Below are 19526 nucleotides of genomic sequence, written 5' to 3'. Positions count from 1 at the left end.
AAGGATATCCTGTTTATGTGTAGTTCTCTGGTTCTTTAAAAGGATGGCTTTAGTTTTTACGGAACGAGGATGCAGCTGCTGAGCATGCACTGTGAAAGTGAAGACCAGTGTGTATATGTTTGGGCAGGGGGGCAGCAGATTTTGCACTGGACTCAATTTTCCCTAGCTACGCCTCTGCCCGGAGGGACTGCTGGCTAGGAGCCCAGCTGGTGGGGGTAGGGGCAGGGGGAGCAAGAGACAGGGGGCGGGGGATGGGGGAGTCTGCTGTCCCTGGCCTCGGAGAGCTGCTTTTTAAGACTGAGGCCAGGGGCGGGGCTTGGGGAGGTGTGGCCACACCCCCAAGGGTTTGGGGGCATGGGTTTGGGGGCATGGCCTCGCCCCCAAACCCAGCACATAAAAAATCTATACCTATGTCACTGCTTGGCGTAAGAGGATTTCTGGAGAATTAGAGGATTTCTGGAGAATTTTAGTGGATTTAAAGAATAGTTAGAGGATTTCTGGAGAATTTTCACCAGTCTAAATAGAGAAAGCAGAGTTAATTGAACTCAGTATAAGTCTGACACTTAGTTCAATCCTCCCTGAACAGTTCTTGCAGAAGAATCAAAGGCATCTTATGACCCACGTTCAAAGTCTTTTATTTCTCTATAAATTTCAAATTCAGGACTTCCATGATAACTGCATAAAGCTTGTAGTTGTTCAATTTATGACCAGCCTTGTGTGAAGTGCATCCTGGCTCTGTCATTTGTCTTTTTTTCTTTGTTCATTTCAAAGGGAATATTTATACATGACTTTGGTGCATGCAGATGTCTGCTTTTCATATTTCCACTTTCTCTGCAACACTTTCATTTTCCTTATGCCTCTTTCTTTTCCCCACTACCGAACACCATTGCTATCATAATACTTTCTATGGTAAGATCTCTTTTCAGGAAATCCAGTGTTATGACTGAAATGAGCAATAAACATCTTCATAGATCAAGGTCTCCCCAGGAAATATTTTTCTCTTTTGTTTTCCGAGTGGATGATAGTATTGTCTTAAACATGGTTTCAACATATTTGCTCATTTACTGTTTTTTCACTGTGTCTGTTTATTGTATTTACCTACTCAATTAGATAATTCAATCTCTACTGAATGGGAAAGCTTTCATTTGAAAATGGTACAACATTTTTTTTCATTTTTGCCTCTCTGCAACTGTTAGATTGTCATTACAATACACGAACCTAGGGCCTGGGATCAACAGCCTGGAAATCAGGTATTTATATACATTACATATAGTATTCTACCCTTGTATTCCTTGAGTTGTTTCTGATTTGTGGCCATTGTTTTCCTTTAGTGTTCCCTCCCTCACTTATTATCTATCCATGCTTATAGAGTCTTCCTTGGTGTGCTCCCTTCTCTTCACTGACCCAGCTTAGCTTCCAAATTCTGACAAGATTGGGCTATGCCAGGCTTCCTTCCCTCCCACATGTATATCAGCATAACAAAATAACTACATCTAGTTGGAATATAAATTCTCTTATTGCATCCTCTCTTTTCTTTTTTCCTTTTAGAGACTTTTTCAAAGAGGGGACCAATTAAAAAGCAGCAAGAGTTCATTTAGAAAAAACAAAATTAAAGATTTAATTAACAGCAGAGTGCACATACCAAATATTTAATGTAAATCTGTTGGACTATAGCTCAGAGTCTCTAGACTGCCTTTATTTGCAGAGCAAAATTCTTATATTAATACAAACATGCCTTTTGCTAGGTTTTCATTTCCTTTTCCCCCTATTCCCTTTGATATCTAAGTTAGTATCTTTCTATTGTTTCTGAAAACAAAGGAAGGTTGCAGAGGAGATAACCTTTTTTCAGATGTTATATTTAGAAGTATGCTTTACCTGCAATCCTTCTGATCTATGTGGTCACCATTTTGTCTGAAAACATCAAAAAAACTTAAAACTGTTTTCAGGCCCATTTCTGACAATATGGTGACTGCAAGTTTCAGGATGATCATGAGTAGCTTGTGCACCCTTGAATAGTTAGTTGGATACATCAAATGTAATGTCTGAAAAAGGCTGTATGCCAGATCATTTAAAAATGGTCCAGTTTCATATTTGCCAATGAAAATCTACTCCCCAAGTTATGAAGGATGATACTTCCATTGCTATTACATGTCTGATGTTTGACAAGTACATGACAAGTACATGATTTTCATTACCTGATGAGTCTCAACTGTGCAAACTTCCCTCCTTTACAGGCATTCTGATTGAGATGAAATGAGACTAGGCCAGATACATCAGGTAGAGAAGTTAGTGTTTACAGTTTTGGTTCCTGTCTTAATAGCACTGAAGTCAGAAGTTGCAGGGAAAAATTGTATGTCTGATCTCTGCCACCTTAAAGGAGCACCTCACTGAAAAGTTTCAAAAATACATTGGTGGCATTTTATCTGTGGTAGGGCATTCACACATCCAAACCATGAAAAGATTCTGACACCCATCAAGTGATCTACGAACCAGGCTCTGGTTTAGCACCACTCTGCGAAGTTGCCTACGACCACATAGACATACAAACAGGGAGAAAGGCTAATAATAGTGGAGTGCCAAACAAAGTCTTCACCCATAAGTAGAATGCAGTGATAGAGGGAGACAGACAAATCATCTCTTTTTCTTCCTGGCTTTAAGCATGTAGGTCCACAGATCATTTTAGGAAACAAGTATGATAACTTCTGAGTACATTTTGTGTTGCTATCAGCCTAAATATCACTCTGCCTGTTGCTGTGATTGTGGATATCCAGAAACAGGGATAGTCTGTGAATGCAGGCTGGATGGTCAGGTGATGTAGAGTATAACTACAGGAGGACAGAGTTTGCCCTTAAAATGCTTTGCCTATAATTTGCCTGAAATTATCACTATGTACCCTAGGTCTTTATCCCTACCTAACACTACTTAACTACCTACTGAGTTCAAAATGGAATTATGTGAAAAGAATTCTAACAAGTAATAAAATACCTTTGTGAGCAGAGGTAAATACAATATTCACATTAAAAAGCTTAAATCTTCTTGCACTATAGTTCAGTGTGCTAGTAACAGGGCCATGAATGGCTTGCAAAACACATCAAAATGTTACAATGTAGCAGTGCAAGCTTCCATTAAAACAGTATATGAGAGATCAACACAATGACAAAGTCATAATTATTTAGGAAATTTTAAAAAACATGTTGCTCAGGGACAAGGAAACTTGTTCAATATAAATTGCCATGTAAATGCATTTTGCGCTGCAAGCAAACCAAAAATCCATGCATTTTACCATTGTTGGGGATTCCACATAGAGTTGCCACTATGGTGGAATACCTCCTACCAGCAACTCTTGTGGTGGTGGCAAAAATGATTCTACAGCATGATATATGATCTGGGGAAAAAACAGAAGTTATATTAGTCCTCTCTAAGAATTGTAGGAAGCTTTGACACCTGAAGAGGGCAGAAGGAGGTTGAGGGTGTGGAACAGTAAGACATAGACAACCAATTTGTGGAATAAAATTTGGCCACAGCCTGTTTATAAGTATGCTGGCTGAGGAAGCAAAGGTGCAGCATAGGAGATGGATCCGGCACTGGGCAACATGGCTTGCTATCCCCCAGTGAACACTGGGCAGTCTGCCTGCCCCCCCCCCCCCCCCGCCCGCTCCTTCCCCCAAGCCCAATGCTGGAGGAAAACACCCAGAGCAGCAAGATAGTGGAAGCCATCTGGGTACTAGTCTCTGAATGAACTTCCCTTGCTGCCAGGTGGTGCAAGCACTAGCAGCCCCCACCTGGACATGCAGTCCACAGGCTCACTACACCCCCCAGGCCTCTTATGATGGCATCTACAAATGGGGAGGGCCAACACACAGGCTCCTTCTTCCCTGAACAGATCAATCCCCAAGTACAACCTGCCAAAGAGCAAGGGCCTCCCCTTGCCTCTACCAAGGCTTCCTAAGCCAATAGCCAATCACACAGCACAGATCTAATGCTGTGCAGCCATAGGTCATTCCTCATTCTGATATGGTTGCTGTCATTCCAATACAGATCTGGCATGCGAAATGAGATGTCAGGGTGCATGATGCACCTTCCCCCCTGCGATTCCACAAAACATGTCATGACCTTACAAATCCTGCACCTGCCCTACACCTGGCCAGGTCTAATCTTTCAGGGGCCAATGTCCTGTGCCACACCTGACACTCCATTAGCTGTGACCAGAAAATGGCCATTCCTGGCAGCCAGTGAGTCAGATACTCCAAGTCCAACACCATGCAAGAGCCAACATGCTCTTTACCGCAGGCAGATCATTCTTTCCCAGATGAATGATCAAGGCATGAGGCTGTCCATCCCATCCAATGTTGACAGCAAGGCATCCTAGTGCATTCCCCTTTGCCCCATTCAAAACACAGTCACTTGACTGGCGAACCAAGGTCACTCCTCCAGTCAGAAGATGAGGCATACTTGTCCGCCCAGTGGACAATGCTGTGTCTCACTTTAAGGAAGAGAGGTTCCAGGCCCTGCTCCGTGATGCGAGTCTTCACCCTGATGTGTTCCCATCGGACCTGTTGAGCCTTGGCAGGGAGTTCTTCAGTCCCTGGCCCCAGTGCTTGCACCGCCTGGCAGCAAGGGAAGTTCATTCAGAGACTAGTACCCAGATAGCCACTGGTCCAGATAGGCCTGTGATGACCTGAAAGGACTGAAACACAAGAAACATTAGCTTTCAAGCCAGGGGTGAACATATCTCTTGTATGCCAGAAAGTGCCAGTGACCAATCGTGTGGATCCGTTCCTCGAGCAAACCCAGGTTGGCTGCGGTGGTAGCAGCCCCGATACGGAAGGAGTGGGGGCCAAACTCTGATGGTGGGAGACCCAAGTGATCCAAATAAGTCCAAAGGATGCTGGTGGATTGGGATCATAATAGGCATGTGCCATCAGAGTGTATCAAGAAGGGGCCCTAAATTGGCTGCTGGAAGAAAAGTTAGTCTGCTGTGTTTGTGACTAGATTGGGCCACACAGAGGGGGAAGCCCCGAGGCCCACCCTGGTCTGACGCACATGCTGGTCTTGGATTGGTGGAGCCAGATATGTACCTTGAAACCTCCTACCCATAGGTCCACCAGCATAAGTCCCTGCCACTACGGTCATCTCATGAACCAGACACCAATTTGCTGCAGCAAAAGGCCCCAAAGAAGGCCAAGGAAAAGGCTGCCCAGAACAGCTTTAACTCAAACTGGGAGGAGCAGATGTCAGACAAGTGACTGGAGAGGCCCACAAGCATGACAGGGGTAATTGGCCTACAGATATTGTGGGAGCATGAGGTCCAGCAGCTCCATCCTTCACTAGCCCTCTTTGCCAAAAGGAGTAGCTACACCCAATGCCTTGCAGTTAAAGGAAATGGCAGCTAGATTAATGCACAAGGTCTTAGCAGCCCAGCCCTGACCTCACAGGTGTGCAGGACTGTGTAGGACCATCCCTTCTCTGAAGGGAGTAAATCCATGAAGAACAGAGGGGGCATAGGTAACCAGGAAGGCAGACACAGCCCATCCATATGCCTGCTGGATCACTGGGGCCAGGGACTGAAGAACTCCCTGCCAAGGCTCAACAGGTCTGATGGGAACACATCAGGATGAAGACTCGCATCATGAAGCAGGGCCTGGAAGCTCTCTTCCTTAAAGTGAGACAAGGTGTCCGCAATGCCATTATCAGTGCCTGGAATATACTTAGCTGAGAAAGAGATGTTATGAACCAAGCATATGAGAACAAAGTGCCAGACTAATGCATTATGTAATGATTAACTAATGTAGGTTTGGGTAGATGTCTGTTTAGTCCTTATCTAGTTTATAGTACGTTCTAATTCTATTCTGTTAATACATTGTGAAAATCAAAACAAAATATTTTTTTTTAAGCGCCGGACTAAATGCATGACCTACTCTAAGCAAGATGTTTGGAGGTTAATAACCCTGACAATGGCCTGGTTGTCACACCAAAAGAGGATGTGCTTGTCCTTAAATAGGTCCTGTCACAAATAAACTGCAACCATGATGGGGAAGAGCTCCAAGAAAGTAAGGTCTCACAGTAAACCCAAGCACTCCCAGCTGCTAGGCCAACATTGTGTGCACCACCCCCCTTAAAAAACACACTGCCCCTTAAAAAATTGCCCCTTTAAAAACAGACCAAGACTGCCAGAGGCATTGTAGTGCATCTGGAAGGCACCCCCAGGGTGAGTGGTATTTGCCAAAGCAAGACACAATGGGAATGGTTGAAGAATTTCAGCCAAATATCCAAATCCAACTTTAAGCCTTTTCCCAATCAAATGAAGTGGTGTGGATAGGAGGCTCCAGCTGTGGCTCTTGACAGCCAGGCACAGAATGTGTGCCCAGGTGCCACAATCCTGGAGGTGAAGTTTAGGTGCCCAAGAATTGCCTGCAGCTTCCAAAGGGTGCACTTTTTCCTGCCCATGAGGTCTGGGACCAGCAGAAATTGGGTATCTAACTTATCCCCTGGAAGGCATGAGGTGCCCTGAATAGTATCTAACAAAACACTCAGGTACACCACTGGAGTGGTGGGGGCCACCATTTTCCCTTCACCAGTGGCACCCCCAACTCTTTGGCAAGGGCCTGGAAGGTGGCCAGTCTGGTATGACAGGTGCCAGACCCTGCCAGGCCCACAAAAAAGAAATCAACCAGGCAGTGCATACCATGGGGGCTGGCTGGCCCTGCACCCTTTTACCACCCACTTGAGGAAGGTGCTGAACACCTCAAAGGGTGCACAGGCTACTAAGCAACCCATGGGCATAGCTTTATCAATGTACCATTGACCCCAGAACTTAAAACCTAATGGCAACAATCATCAGGATGGATGGGCAGAAGGAGGAAGGTTGACTCTATCTACATCGGGGCTCATTCCCCCCACTGGGGCTTCTTTGTTCTTTTCCCTGGCATCACTTGCCCACAGTTCCGAAAAGAGACCACTGTCCCCATTGTCCGTACTCCTGCACTGCCTGAAGCCACACTCTGAAAGGCCATTGGCACAGACCAGACAATTCTTGCCTGCTTGCTGCCACAAGTCAACTGCTTTTGCTGTCCTGCTCAATCATGGGCTCTCTCCATTGCCTAAAACAATGTGTAGCTAACAGCCACTTTTCTAGCTGGTCCATGTGGCCTGAGAAGCAGCTGCCAGATGGGGTGGGGAAGATAAGCTGTCAGAGCCCAGGCGAAAAGAAGCCCGGGAAAGGCCCGGCCTGCGCACATAAGGTTGCAGCCCTGCCTCCTCCAGCCACATCACTTGCTTGCTCCGTTAGCAGAACAGCCCCACCCACGCAGGGCTGGATCCTGGCAATGAGCCCACCAGTCTCGCTACCTTGGTCTTAGGCAGCAAAGGTGACCAAGGTAAGTCTCAGCTGCTCTTTATGGTAAAGCCATATAATTTATGTTGTTTCCTAGAGAGAGATTTCCAGTGGTTGCCAGGTTGTGCCAATTCCACAGTAAACTTTCAGAATTGGTTTTCATCATTGGGGTACACTTTATTTGCCTCCTCTTTCTCCCTGTAGCCCCAAATCCCCACAAATGTTGCTCCTAGGCAGGGGCGTACCTGCCAGAGGAACAAATGGGGACAAATGTCCCCAGGCACAGGCAATTTAATCTCGTGGGGCGTGTAGAAAATCACACACACCCGCCCCTCTTCCCCCCGCCCCTATCTGTGCCTTAAGAGAAAAACTGAGGATGAAGCCTCCTCCTGAGACTGAGGCCTTGCTGGAGTCACCTCCATTGCTCTGCAGCACCCCATCAATACTCATCTTCCCTGCCCCCTGCGAGCCGCCGAGGCTGGAATTGCACGCAGTCACACTCCCTTTCCCTTCTTTGGTGCTTGTGCTTGCCTCCAGAGATGTAGCTAGGGAAAATGGAGCCCGGGGCGAAAACTGAGCCCCCCTCCCCCCCACACACACCACGACCAAACAACATTTTTTGGACCATGTCATCTCAAAGTCACCATCACATTATAGAACATGCCCCAACACACAAATCTGAACACACCCAGGGCTGCCTAGTTTAAACAACATTTAAAGTGATGCTATTTTTTGAAGGGGGGAATCCACCCTGAAGCAGCATTACTTTTAATGTTGTTTAAACTAGAGAGCAGGCGAGGCAGAGACATCCATGGCTAGCCCGAAGTCACACTCTGGACTTTGGGGCCAAGCAGAAGGGATTTGAACCCAGATCTCCTCCTTGAGGCCACACCCACTAGTACTCCAGGCATTTTAGCATCTTATGCAGCCTCAGTCAGAACTGACTGTCTTGTAAAACAAACTTTCTCTGCCTGATATATGCTTCTTTTTTTTGTCCCCAGATGCTTGCAAATCATTCTGCTTTTTTTGCAATATAACCAAGAATGTCAGGCTAAACATCCACTAAATGAATGAATAAATAATGAGAGTGGACATAAACTGCAATCCTATGCAGAGTTACCTCAGCAGAAGCCGAATGAAATCAATGGGCTGAGACTGGAGTAACTCTGTACAGGACTGTGCTGTGAACTATTCACAATACATTTTCCTTCACTCATTGGCCCACCTAGCTCAATACAAAGAAAGAACTTGTCCCAATGCCTACTAACTGAGATTCTTTCATTGGAGGTGCCAGGAACTGAGCCTGCATTCTTATTCAGGCAAACAGGGTTGCCATCTCTGGCTTACAAAATTCCTGGAGATTTGGTGGGGGTGCCTTGGGAGAATTTGGGGAGGGGAAGAAGCTCAGTGCCAATATGTCACTGTAGGATTTTTGTTTATCCTATACTCTATGATATATCATAGAGTCTGTACCATTTCTGCCAGGGAACTGATCTCTGCAGTCTGAAGACCAGGCCCCACTTTGAGATTGGTGGTCCTAAATGCCAGGCAGGTGCTCTCTCACTGAACAACTGGCCCGAGGTGAGTTTTGTGGCCAAGTGATGAATCAAATGGATTACTCCAATCTTAGTCCAGTCCTAGTCCAACATGTTTGTCACTATATCCATCAGACTGTGTCCCTGCCAGAAGAGATAAGGAACCCCCATAGTATCTCTCCCCCAAATGGCACTGCTACTCATGTTTAACCTCAGAAAGGACCAACAGAGAGGAAAGGACATTCTCTGGACTTCCTGCCAGCATGATGTAGTGGCTAGAGTGTCAGACCAGGATTAGAGACTTAGGCTCAAATCCTTGCTCTGTGAAAGAACCCTGCTGGGCATAGCTAGGGAAAATGGAGGCCGGTGCTAAATCTGAGTTTTGCTGCCCCCACCCCCGCAGCTGCCCTCCCTCACTACAGCCAAAGTCTGTTTTGCAGACAGAAGGGAGGGAAAGAGAAATGGGGGATTTGTTTTGCATCCCAGAGGGAGGGGAGCAAACTTCAGCGGACGCAGGGTCCCTGGCTGCCTCTGACCCACTGAAACTGAAGGCTTGAAGCTAGCAAGCTTGAAATCCTAGAGATGCTGCCAGAGAAAGGGGTGGGGAGACCCTCTTCTTTCTTCCTCGGAATGCAGCAGCATCCTGAGTGAGTAAAGGGGCGATCCATTCTCAGGTTTCAGTCTGCAGAGCACATGGCAGCAGCTTCTCTCCAGAGTCTCTCCTCTGCTGCGTTTTTTCTCTTCCTTATTTACAACGTACGTCACTTCCTCTCTCTTGCTCTGCTTTCCCTCTATCAACTTCCTGCCCTTTGTTACCCCGCCCCCTGCCTGGCTCTGCTGCATCTGATTGAGTGCCCTCCAGGCTCCTGACCCCGCCCCCAGTCACAGTTGCCGGGGGTCGTTTGCACACGGCTCGCCTGGCTGGCTGGCTGGCTGGCTGGCTGCAGAGTCTCTCTGCGAAGGGAGGGGGCAGAGAGCTCCTCCTCAGGCCCCCTCCTTTTGTTTAGGATGTTCACATTGATAGGATCCATTACTGCTGCAAGTCTGTCTGCCCGCCGGGCGAGGATGCTGTGGCCGCGTAAGCTGAGCTGCCGGGGAGGGAGGGAGAGGGGTAAGGCGTTTTGCCCCATCGACTTGGTGAAGGCCGTCGGGACAAGCCTCGGGATGTCCCCATTGGCGCTTCGCCACTGCTTGCCTCTCAGCTGTTTTGAAGTGTGAGCGCACCAGGTTGAGGCAAGTCGGAGCCTGCTGCTCTGGCTCAGGTTGTGTTTGTCTCTCATTGTCCCATTCTCCAGCCCACCGGGCAGTGAGTGAGCAGTGAGGCTGAGCTGCCATGCACTGCTAGCCCTCGACCATCCTCCCATTCTGTTTTTTGCCTTTGCAATGCCACTCTTGCTCAGCTGCCTCCATTAACATGGCCCCTGCATGGCTTGCATTGGCAGGACTCTCACCCTCAGCCAACCCATCCCCGCCAACCCCTGCTCTGCAATAAACTTTGACTGCTGCAAGCAGCTGAGAGAGAGAGAAGGCAGCTCAGTGACGGGGCTCCTCCGAGGATGGAAGCTGACATTGCATATGGAGCTGGCAAAGCTGGGGGTGCTTTTAACCCTCCCTGCTGGGATCTGCACAAATACTACGCTGATACATTACAACTTCCTAGGCCTCTGGGTGAGGCTCGAATTGTAATGAAGGTCAACAACCAGCTAAAGATCTGGCAGCTGTGAAATCTACAATAATAATAATAATAATAATAATAATAATAATAATAAAATTGGTCAAGAATGCAATGCACACTTGGAAAACAGAATTAATAATCAATGGAGCAGGAATAGGGAAAGTCAACATCCGAAGGGGAATATTCCAAGGAGACTCTCTGTCCCCACTACTCTTCATTATTGCTATGATTCCGCTTTCTATAATTCTGAAGAAAACAGGTCAAGGATATCAGACAGCAAGAAACTCACCAAAAATGCCACACCTTCCATACACGGCTGACCCAAAGCCCTCTGGAAAATCAAAAGCAGAGATTGAGCCACTACTGAACACAGCGACAGTCTTTAGCCCTGACATCGCAATGGCTTTTGGACTTGTCAAGTGTGCAACTTGAACTCAGTAAAGGTAAACTTGCAACATGCAGGGTGTGAATATGCCAAATGCCATAGAAATAAAGAGCCTACCAGTGAATGAAAGCTACAAATACTTGGGGATACTGCAAGCAGAGAACATCAAGCATGCAGAAGTCAAAGGCGCAATTAGGAAGGAATATCTTAGAAGGGTAAGAAAAATTTTGAAATCAAAGTTAAATGGAGGAAATACAATAAAGGCAATTAATACTTAAGGAATGGTAGTGATGCTACACTGCTGGCATAATTAACTGGACACAAGTCAATTGGACATCCTGGACAGAAAACAAGGAAAATTATGACCATCAATCGAAAGCACTGCATCCAAGAAGTGATGTAGACAGACTCCTACCTAGCAAGGTCAGAAGGAGGAAGAGGGCTGCTCCACATCAAGCAATCAGTAGAGGAAGAGAAAGAGGCCTGACAGAATACATCCAAGAAAGTCAAGAGCCAGCATTGAAAGCAAGTCCACAAGGCTGAGATGCTGTTAAAGAATCAAAAGAGTATAGAGTCCAACAGTTTAAACCACGAAAGGAGCAGTGGCTAAACAAGCCACTCCATGGGCAGTACTTTAAGAACATTGAAGGGAAGGCTGACAGCAAGAAAACATGGGAGTGGCTCAGAAGGGGACAGTTCCTCTAAAGAAGGAAACTGAAGGCCTGATTTTTGCTGCCCAGGAGCAAGCATTAGGGACAAATGCAATAAAGACACGAATTGAAAAGTCCCACAATGACCCAAAGTGCCGTCTCTGCAAAGAGCGTGATGAAACCGTGGAGCACATCATCTGCTATCGTAAGAAAATAGCCCAAACTGACTATCTCGAACGTCACAATAGGCTAGCAGCAATGGTGCACTGGAACCTTTGCAAAAGTACGGCCTGCCCTGTAGCAAGACCTGGTAATGAAAGCACAAGCCAGAGAAGATCACAGAAAATGAAGAAGCAAAAATACTCTGGGACTTTAGAATACAGACAGACAGACACCTGGCACACAACACCCCAGACATAACAGTGGTAGAGAAAAAACATGTTTGGATCATAGATGTTGCTGTGCCAGTTGACAGCAGGGTAGAGGACAAGGAGCTGGAAAAGATCACAAAATACAAGGACCTACAAATTGAAGTCGAACAACTGTGGCAAAAAAGAACAACAGTAATCCCACTAGTAGTCGGTGCTCTAGGAGGAATCCCAAGAAATCTTGAAAAACATCTGGAAAGCCTAAACTTAGACAGAACATCAGTCCACATGCTGCAGAAAGCAGCACTTCTAGGAACTGCACATATTCTACGCAAATACCTCTAATATCCTAGGTCCTTGGGAAGGACTCGATATTCAGAGATGAATTCCAGACACTTGTGCTGTGCTGTAATGTGTATAATAATAATAATAAAATGAAGCTGGGGTGAGGGTGAGGGTGGGGCAGAAAACTCAGATTTTGTCCCGGGCTCCATTTTCCCTAGATATGCCTCTGCTCCTAGGGAGCATGGAGATTGCCTGGAACAGCATGAGAGGCAATCAGAAGTATGCAGCAGAGAAAATTGCAGAAAATCCCCTTATTCCATTTCTAGAAATAGTCTGCGGGATCTATCCTACAGAAATGTTTTGTAAGCAATAGATGAACATAGGATGAAGCAAAGCAAGAAATAATAGGAAAGAAGCAGAAATGATGGGTAAGACCCAAAGGAATAGAAAAGATGAACATATGTTACAGATTTTGTAGATCTGGAAATTTGCATCATTCCAGTTCATTTAGCACAGCTCTCTTGCATACATCTATCTTCTTCAGTTCATAAATCCATCTTTTTGCACATGAATCCACCCTCCCCAAGGCAAATCCCCTCTTTTCATTCCCAAAGGAAACAAAATCTACATGCCTCCTTCTTCTTAAGCCTTTAGCCTTCAGCAGAAGGTTCAAACTCAGAAAGTTTTCTAGCCTCTGTGCTGTATGGTGGAAGGGGGGATTAAGCAAAGAGATTCCATGTTTGCATTTTTCAGCACTGTAGCATGCAGAAAACATCTTGGGGGTGGGGGGTCTCTATAGTACTCCTAAACTGAATGTGTTTAGCTTTATCTAAATCAGGGGTCCCCAAACTTTTTAAACAGGGGGCCAGTTCACTGTCCCTCAGACTGCTGGAGGGCCGGACTTAAAAAAAACTATGAACAAATTCCTATGCACACTGCACATATTTTATTTTGAAGTAAAAAAACAAAACGGGAACAAATGCAATATATTAAACTAAAGAGAGCAACACATGGAGTAGCCAAGAGGGAAGGGCGGAGCAGGCATTGCCACATGTAAGGTTTCCAACTCTGGGTCAGGAAATTCATGGAGATTTTGCGGTGCAGTCTGAGAAAGGCAGGGTTTGGAGTGGGGAGCCCACCATCCAAAGTAGTCATTTTCTCTAGGAATTGATCTCTGTCACCTGGAGGTCAGCTGCAATTCTGGGACATCTCCAGGCCTCCCCTCGAGGTTGGCAACTCTTACATAGAGGTAGTATCCACAAATATGCCTCCTGCCTGTGATCAGCAATGTTTAGAAAGCAGCAACTCCAGTCACAGAAAAAGAGCAGACCTGTGGGCATTGCCTTGTTGCATAGGCTGGTTGGAAAGAAAAGAGCCCAAGGGAACCAATCTGGCAGACTCTGAAGTCCGGGGGTATCTCCAGGACTCTATTTTCCCTCCAGCAGACCCGACAGTCAAGCCACGGAGACCTGTTCTCCGCCTACCAGCCAGTCCTGCAGGGTGGGGGTCGCCCTGCTTGCTTTCAGCTGGCCTTGTTGGCAGGGGCACTGAGCAGAGGTGGGTGGCCCTATTCACAGGTTGTGGGGGGCCTGAAGGCAGACGAGCGACTGCAAGCACAACAACCCAACGGGAAACCCTCTCGCGCGAGCCCTGCAGAAGCAGATGGCAAGACCCTGCCACTGGCGTAGCTCCAACAGGGACATCCGGGGCGGCCCGCCCCGGGCGGGCTCCTGCCAGGTCACGTGGGGGGCGGCGGCGACCAGGTCTTGATCCGAAGGGGGGGGGCGGCGACCCGCTGTTTGGGAGGGCAGGGGGTGGCCTGGGCGACTCTCTTCCTCCCCTCGGCTGCTCTGGGGGTGTTTGGCGCACTCCATGGCCAGCAGGGCCTTCTGCAAGGATTTTCCTCGTGTAAGAGAGCTGGAGACTTTCTTGCAAGCTCTTGTACAGGAGAAAAATCCTTGCAGAAGCCCCTGCCGGCCCTGGAGCGCACCAAAAACACCCCCAGAGCAGCCGAGGGCAGCCCCAGCCAGGTCTTGATCCGAGGGTGGGGGGTGGCGACCCGCTGTTTGGGAGGGCAGGGGGTGGCCTGGGCGACTCTCTTCCTCCCCTGGCTGCTCTGGGGGTGTTTGGCGCGCTCCATGGCCAGCAGGGCCTTCTGCAAGGATTTTCCTCTTGTAAAAGAGCCTGCAAGAAAGTCTCCAGCTCTTTTACAGGAGAAAAATCCTTGCAGAAGGTCCTGCCAGCCACCAAGCACGCCAAAAACATGTTCTATAATGTGATGGTGACTTTGAGATGACCTGGTGCAAAAAAATCATTCACTGGTAGTAGTGGTGGAGAGCAGCTGCCCATATTGGGGGGGGGGGGGGGCGCGCAAAACTCAGATTTTGTCCCGGACTACATTTTCCCTAGCTACGCCCCTGGACCCTGCCACTTCTCGGGAAGCGCCACGGGGCTGGGGAATCCAGGTAGATTTGGTGCCCTGTTCACTCAAGCAGTCATGAGTGACTGTGTGTTTGGGGGAGCGCAACATCTGTAGCCCCAGCCTGAAGAAAGATAGAAAGCCTGCCCGGGAGTGGGGGCTCAACAGTCACCCGTCCTCTCAAAAGCATGTTTGTTCTCATTCCCCCACCCCAAGCCTCAGGGCCGTCCTGGGCATCCAGGGACAGGAAATCCACACCCACTTCGCTTCCCTCCCCGCCGACTGAAGAGGGGTTGCCCTCTCCGCTCCCCCAATCCTTCATGGTGGTGGTGGGGCGGGCGAGCCCCTTGTGCCAGAGAACTTCCCCAGTGAGTTTGCCCCGAGTCCCGCCTGCCCCATGCCCTCTGCTGCAGCAGCCCTCCTGGACCAGGACCGAGTCCTGCCCAGCCAGATTCCCCCACCCCCGCCTCCATCGCTCACTGCCTGCCCCCTGAGAAGGAGAATACACTGGGAGGGCCGAGTCAAACTCACCTCCAAAAGAGAGAAGGAAAAGGCAGGGTGCAAATTTATCCCTCTCGCTTCCTTAATTCAAAGCAGGGTGTGGAGGCGTCCTGGGAGAGGTGGAGGGCCTCGTGTCTTCTCAAGAAGAGCTGGCTAGTGCAGGCTGCGCAGAGGGCCAGGCGGTATGCTGTGGAAGGGGGGGGGGGGGGCGAGCGGCAAATGGATTTGACGGCAAATGGACTTGAGGCGGCCGCGAGGCAGACTGCTGCAAGCGTGCGGGTTCTGTTGGCGGGCTGGAGCATGCGCTGTGGGTGGGGGGAGGAGGAAGGAAGCGTCTCCTGCCTGGAATGCGAACGGCAAACGGATCTGAGGCAGCGGTGAGACAGAGGAGGGCCAGGCTGCTGCGGGCGCGCGGGTTTAATTGGTGGGCTGGAGCATGCTCTGTAGAAGGGGAGGGGGGAGGAAGCGTTGCGTGAACTGGAATGCGAGGAGGCCTCAGCCGCCCCGCCCCGCCCCGCCGCCAGATCCGCGCCCCACACAAGCGGCTGTTGGGGAAGCCCCCACTGCACATGGATGGAGCCGGCGCTGCCATGCCCCGCGGGCCGGATAAATTTCTTCAGGGGGCCTGATCTGGCCCGCGGGCCTTAGTTTGGGGACCCCAGATCTAAATGAATCCATGTATCTGACATCTGTTATCTTTTATTATTTTTCTCTGTAGTTTTAATCAGTGTCTTCTGTAATTCTTTTCTCTCTAGGTTTGTGATGACCAACAAGTTCTATGAAGGCTCTGCTCGAAACTGGTTCACTTTAGATTCTGTTGAAATTGTACAAAATGGGACTACTGCTAAATTTAGAGTCTCCATCATCTCTAGTCCTGTGGAGTATTCATTTCATTGCCAGCTGGTGGGAACAAGAAGCCAGTATGGCGCACGTCTAATTCCACTGGATGATAAAGAGAAAACCTGGGACGTTGTCATTTCTGATTTCCAAGTGAGTACACATTGCCCATTTTAGAATCAATTTTAAAAGCTATTACTGATAGTCAAAGTTTCTGAAAGGCATCTATACAATATCACCTTTGCCTTTCCTTCAGCCGTAAGAGAAAGTGAAAAGAAAGCTATTCTCCCAATGACAGTCCCTAATCCATTGCCCCAGGGAGATATGAAAAAAATGGGAAGTCGAAGAGTAGAGGTTATAGGGGCCATGCATTTATTATTATTATTATTGTTGTTGTTGTTGTTGTTGTTGTACTACTACTACTACTACTACTACTACTACTACTACTACTACGGTAAATTTCACAGCTGCCAGATCTTTAGCTGGTTGTTGGCCTTCAGTACAATTCGAGCCTCACCCAGAGGCCTAGGAAGTTGTAATGTATCGGCATAGTATTCGTGTGGGTCTCAGCAGGGCTGCCTTATTATTATTATTATTAGTAGTAGTAGTAGTAGTAGTAGTAGTAGTAGTAGTAGTAGTAGTAGTAGTATTTAGTTAAAACATTATTAGTCACCTTCTTCTGTACAGAGTTCAACACAGCTTACAATGTAGATACATAAAATCCATAAATACCAAAATTTAAAAGCATAATGTAGGACTGCTTATAAACTACTCAAATGCAGTCTTAAAACCATCTCTCTGCTACCTCTCTCAAGTAGGAGAAATGTGTTACCCTGTCACATTATTTTCCAAGAGCGAAGGATGTTAAGAATTGTTAACTGAATTATCTTTTTGGTATATCCAACTATCTGCAAAAGGTCTTTCACATCATATTTTTATATGGGGCAAACAATTGGAAAAATCCACTCAGCGTACACAATGCAGTTTTTCAAAAAATCAGTTAACTTTTCAAAATACAATGGGCCAGATACAGGCTATACTGGAAAACTACAGTCTTTTGTCAAAGGACCTTGAAAAAATATTGTGTGAGAGAGACAGAGACAAAGAGAGAATACTAGTTCATATGTATTTATAAACCTCATCATCAAGAAACTTCAGGAAACCACATTTTTATTTCTCTGCTGGAGTTCAACAACCTACACATAGCAATGGCAAAACATCAGGAAGATTACAACAGAGTGGTAAATTACAATGCCAAACTAGACAAGACATTTTAAGACAACTGAATCTCTATTCTGAGTTTGATTTTTATCTTTTAGAGGGGGAGGAAAGAAGGTTGAAAGAGCAATTGTGTTGCACCCTGAAACTGCAAGTTTTCCTTTCTTCAGTTCCCTCAGTCCTTCACCTTCTTTTGTCCTCTTCAGACAGAATGCTTATGACATGCTTCAAGCACAACACAATGTATTATTGAATAGGCATTCAGTACTCTGTGGGAAATCAAAATGGCATTTTGCATCATCTTTCCTCGGTCAGTCATTCAGATGGTAGTGCATGACTCCCTTTGCAACTCTTGCCTGATGCCTAAAGAGGAACTAAATAACAAAATGCCCCAGCAAGTGTACCTACAAATAAAAGACTCCTTCCCTCCAACCTGATTTTTTTTCCATAAACCTGGCTAAGTGTTGAAACACAGGAACTAAGGATACTGAATGACTAGAAAACCACTGGAGGTTGCTGAGTCAGGAAAATCAGAGCAGATTTTTTAGTCCCCTACCAGTTTTCCAGCTATTTTTAAAGATTTAAACATTTTTGTTTGTTTTTAATTTAAAAAAAATTAGAGTAGGTTTTTTAATTGGAGGGGCATGTGTGCACAGAATGGGTACAGAATTAGAAAGAGAAGGCCTAGAAGGTATGAGTGACCCTGGCAGTTAGAAAAAAGCCCCATTTCTTCCATATTCCAGACTTGTTCTTGACCTCCCTCCTTCTGTATCATGTGTGGAGACAAGATCCTGCTTGGGTGCCTCATTTTCTCAGTGTCCCCAGCAGTGGTGGAGAAAGTAGATGGTGACAATGTCCAATGTGCAAAACAACTATGGTGAACACTTGCCACTGCTGTCCATCGTGTTTCCCATTTTGGTTGGCGTGGTACTTTTTCTGACTTGCCAGTGAAGCTCCCAGCTTCCTGCACAAGATACCTGAGGCAGCCCACTGGCAACTAGTAGCCAGCACAGCAGGAGCTGGGATGGGTGACAGGATTTGTGAGCGTATATGTGTATGAGACTTTCTTGTCTGTGGAAGATTGTATTCCTGTACAAGAGAACTGAGCAATGGGTAAATATTTTTTTACATTCTTGATGGTTGCATATTGGCAAAACATGACAGATCACTTTCTAGAGTAATTTGCTTTCAAAGTTCTTGGCTGTGAATGCACTTGATTTGTGGGTTTTAAGAGCGCCTTGCATTCCAAATTTATTTACTCTACATGGCTATTAAGTTCTTTGCTACAAGTCATTGATGACCCTTCAGACTAGAAACTCTGTCTCAGTGTTCCACATCTGTAAAATAGGAAAATTATTGTCCTGTTATCACATATAGATGTATGTGGCAATTTGAGCAATAATGTTGCATCTTAGATCACTCAAATGTTTTTGGTAGGTTCCATTCTTTTGCTAATGGACTTCATCCATCAACTGATGGGCTCTGCCCTTTTACTTCTGGACCATAGTAGGCTCTGACCGTTCACTTTCCTGGGTACCACCCCTTGACCACTCTGCATTTTAACCTAGAGCTCTACCTAGATATGAGAATTTTTACTTTCAGGAGATGACAGTTCTAACTGTAAAGCTGAACTATTTACATAATCCACATTATTTTTTTCACATTAACTGCTGTGGCAATTAATACTTTGGATGTAATTAGTGGGAACATAATGTATGTGTACTTGCACACTGTAAGAATGTCAAAATCAGCAACAAATTCCATTGTGGGATTTTAGAAACCTTCTAAAGCAATCTTCTCTTAAAGATAGGGTGTGTGTCCTTGATGATTCTAAATGTGACAGCAATTTAGATCTTAATGATAACTCTTTCACCAAGACATCTATGTTATAAATTAATCAGTTCTAATTCAAGAACTTTATCTCCATACATTTTCAAGTGATGTAATGAAAGCTCTGGTTTCCTGCTTCAGAAGCTTAATGGTAAATCATATTAAGACACAGATTTCCAAGTTTAAATTCTCAACTAGAAGTCTCAGAAAGACTTTTGCATAAGAACGCAGAGAGCTGGATTCAAAAGACAAAGTGAGACTTTGCTCTGAATTAGCATTAGTGCATGAATGTTATAAGCTGAGTAATCTCAACAGAAGATAGGTTAAATTCTTAATCTTTATGAAAAGCCTAATAGGTATTGTTGTTTAGTTTGCCTTAAAATACCTCTCAGTTTCTGAAGTTTAGTGTAAACTTTCCCCAAGGCTACAACAACAACAAGGATGTGTGGTTAACGAACACACAGTATGTGTCAGGAGAACATGAAGTACA

At 46.4% G+C, this 19526-nt stretch overlaps 1 protein-coding gene and 1 long non-coding RNA gene across 2 annotated transcripts in view; one reads left to right on the top strand and one right to left on the bottom strand.

Moving 5' to 3' along the window:
- LOC125435598 (V-type proton ATPase subunit S1-like) overlaps positions 1-19526 on the top strand; it is a 54347-nt gene that overhangs the window by 33403 nt on the left and 1418 nt on the right. The window contains exons 8-9 of the mRNA XM_048501819.1: positions 1197-1250; positions 15907-16141. Coding sequence (XP_048357776.1) covers positions 1197-1250; positions 15907-16141 — 289 coding nt within the window. The remainder of the gene's footprint in view (positions 1-1196; positions 1251-15906; positions 16142-19526) is intronic.
- On the bottom strand, positions 619-15572 carry LOC125435599. Its single transcript, XR_007244893.1, has 2 exons — positions 15182-15572; positions 619-3385 (listed from the first exon to the last, which is right to left on the bottom strand). It is a non-coding gene; the product is annotated as an uncharacterized LOC125435599 (long non-coding RNA).

Source organism: Sphaerodactylus townsendi, linkage group LG06, assembly GCF_021028975.2.
Source record: "Sphaerodactylus townsendi isolate TG3544 linkage group LG06, MPM_Stown_v2.3, whole genome shotgun sequence".
NCBI classification, from domain to species: Eukaryota; Metazoa; Chordata; class Lepidosauria; order Squamata; family Sphaerodactylidae; genus Sphaerodactylus; species Sphaerodactylus townsendi.
The sequence above is the reverse complement of the archived record's forward strand: the minus strand, read 5'-3'. Positions and strand labels throughout refer to the sequence as shown.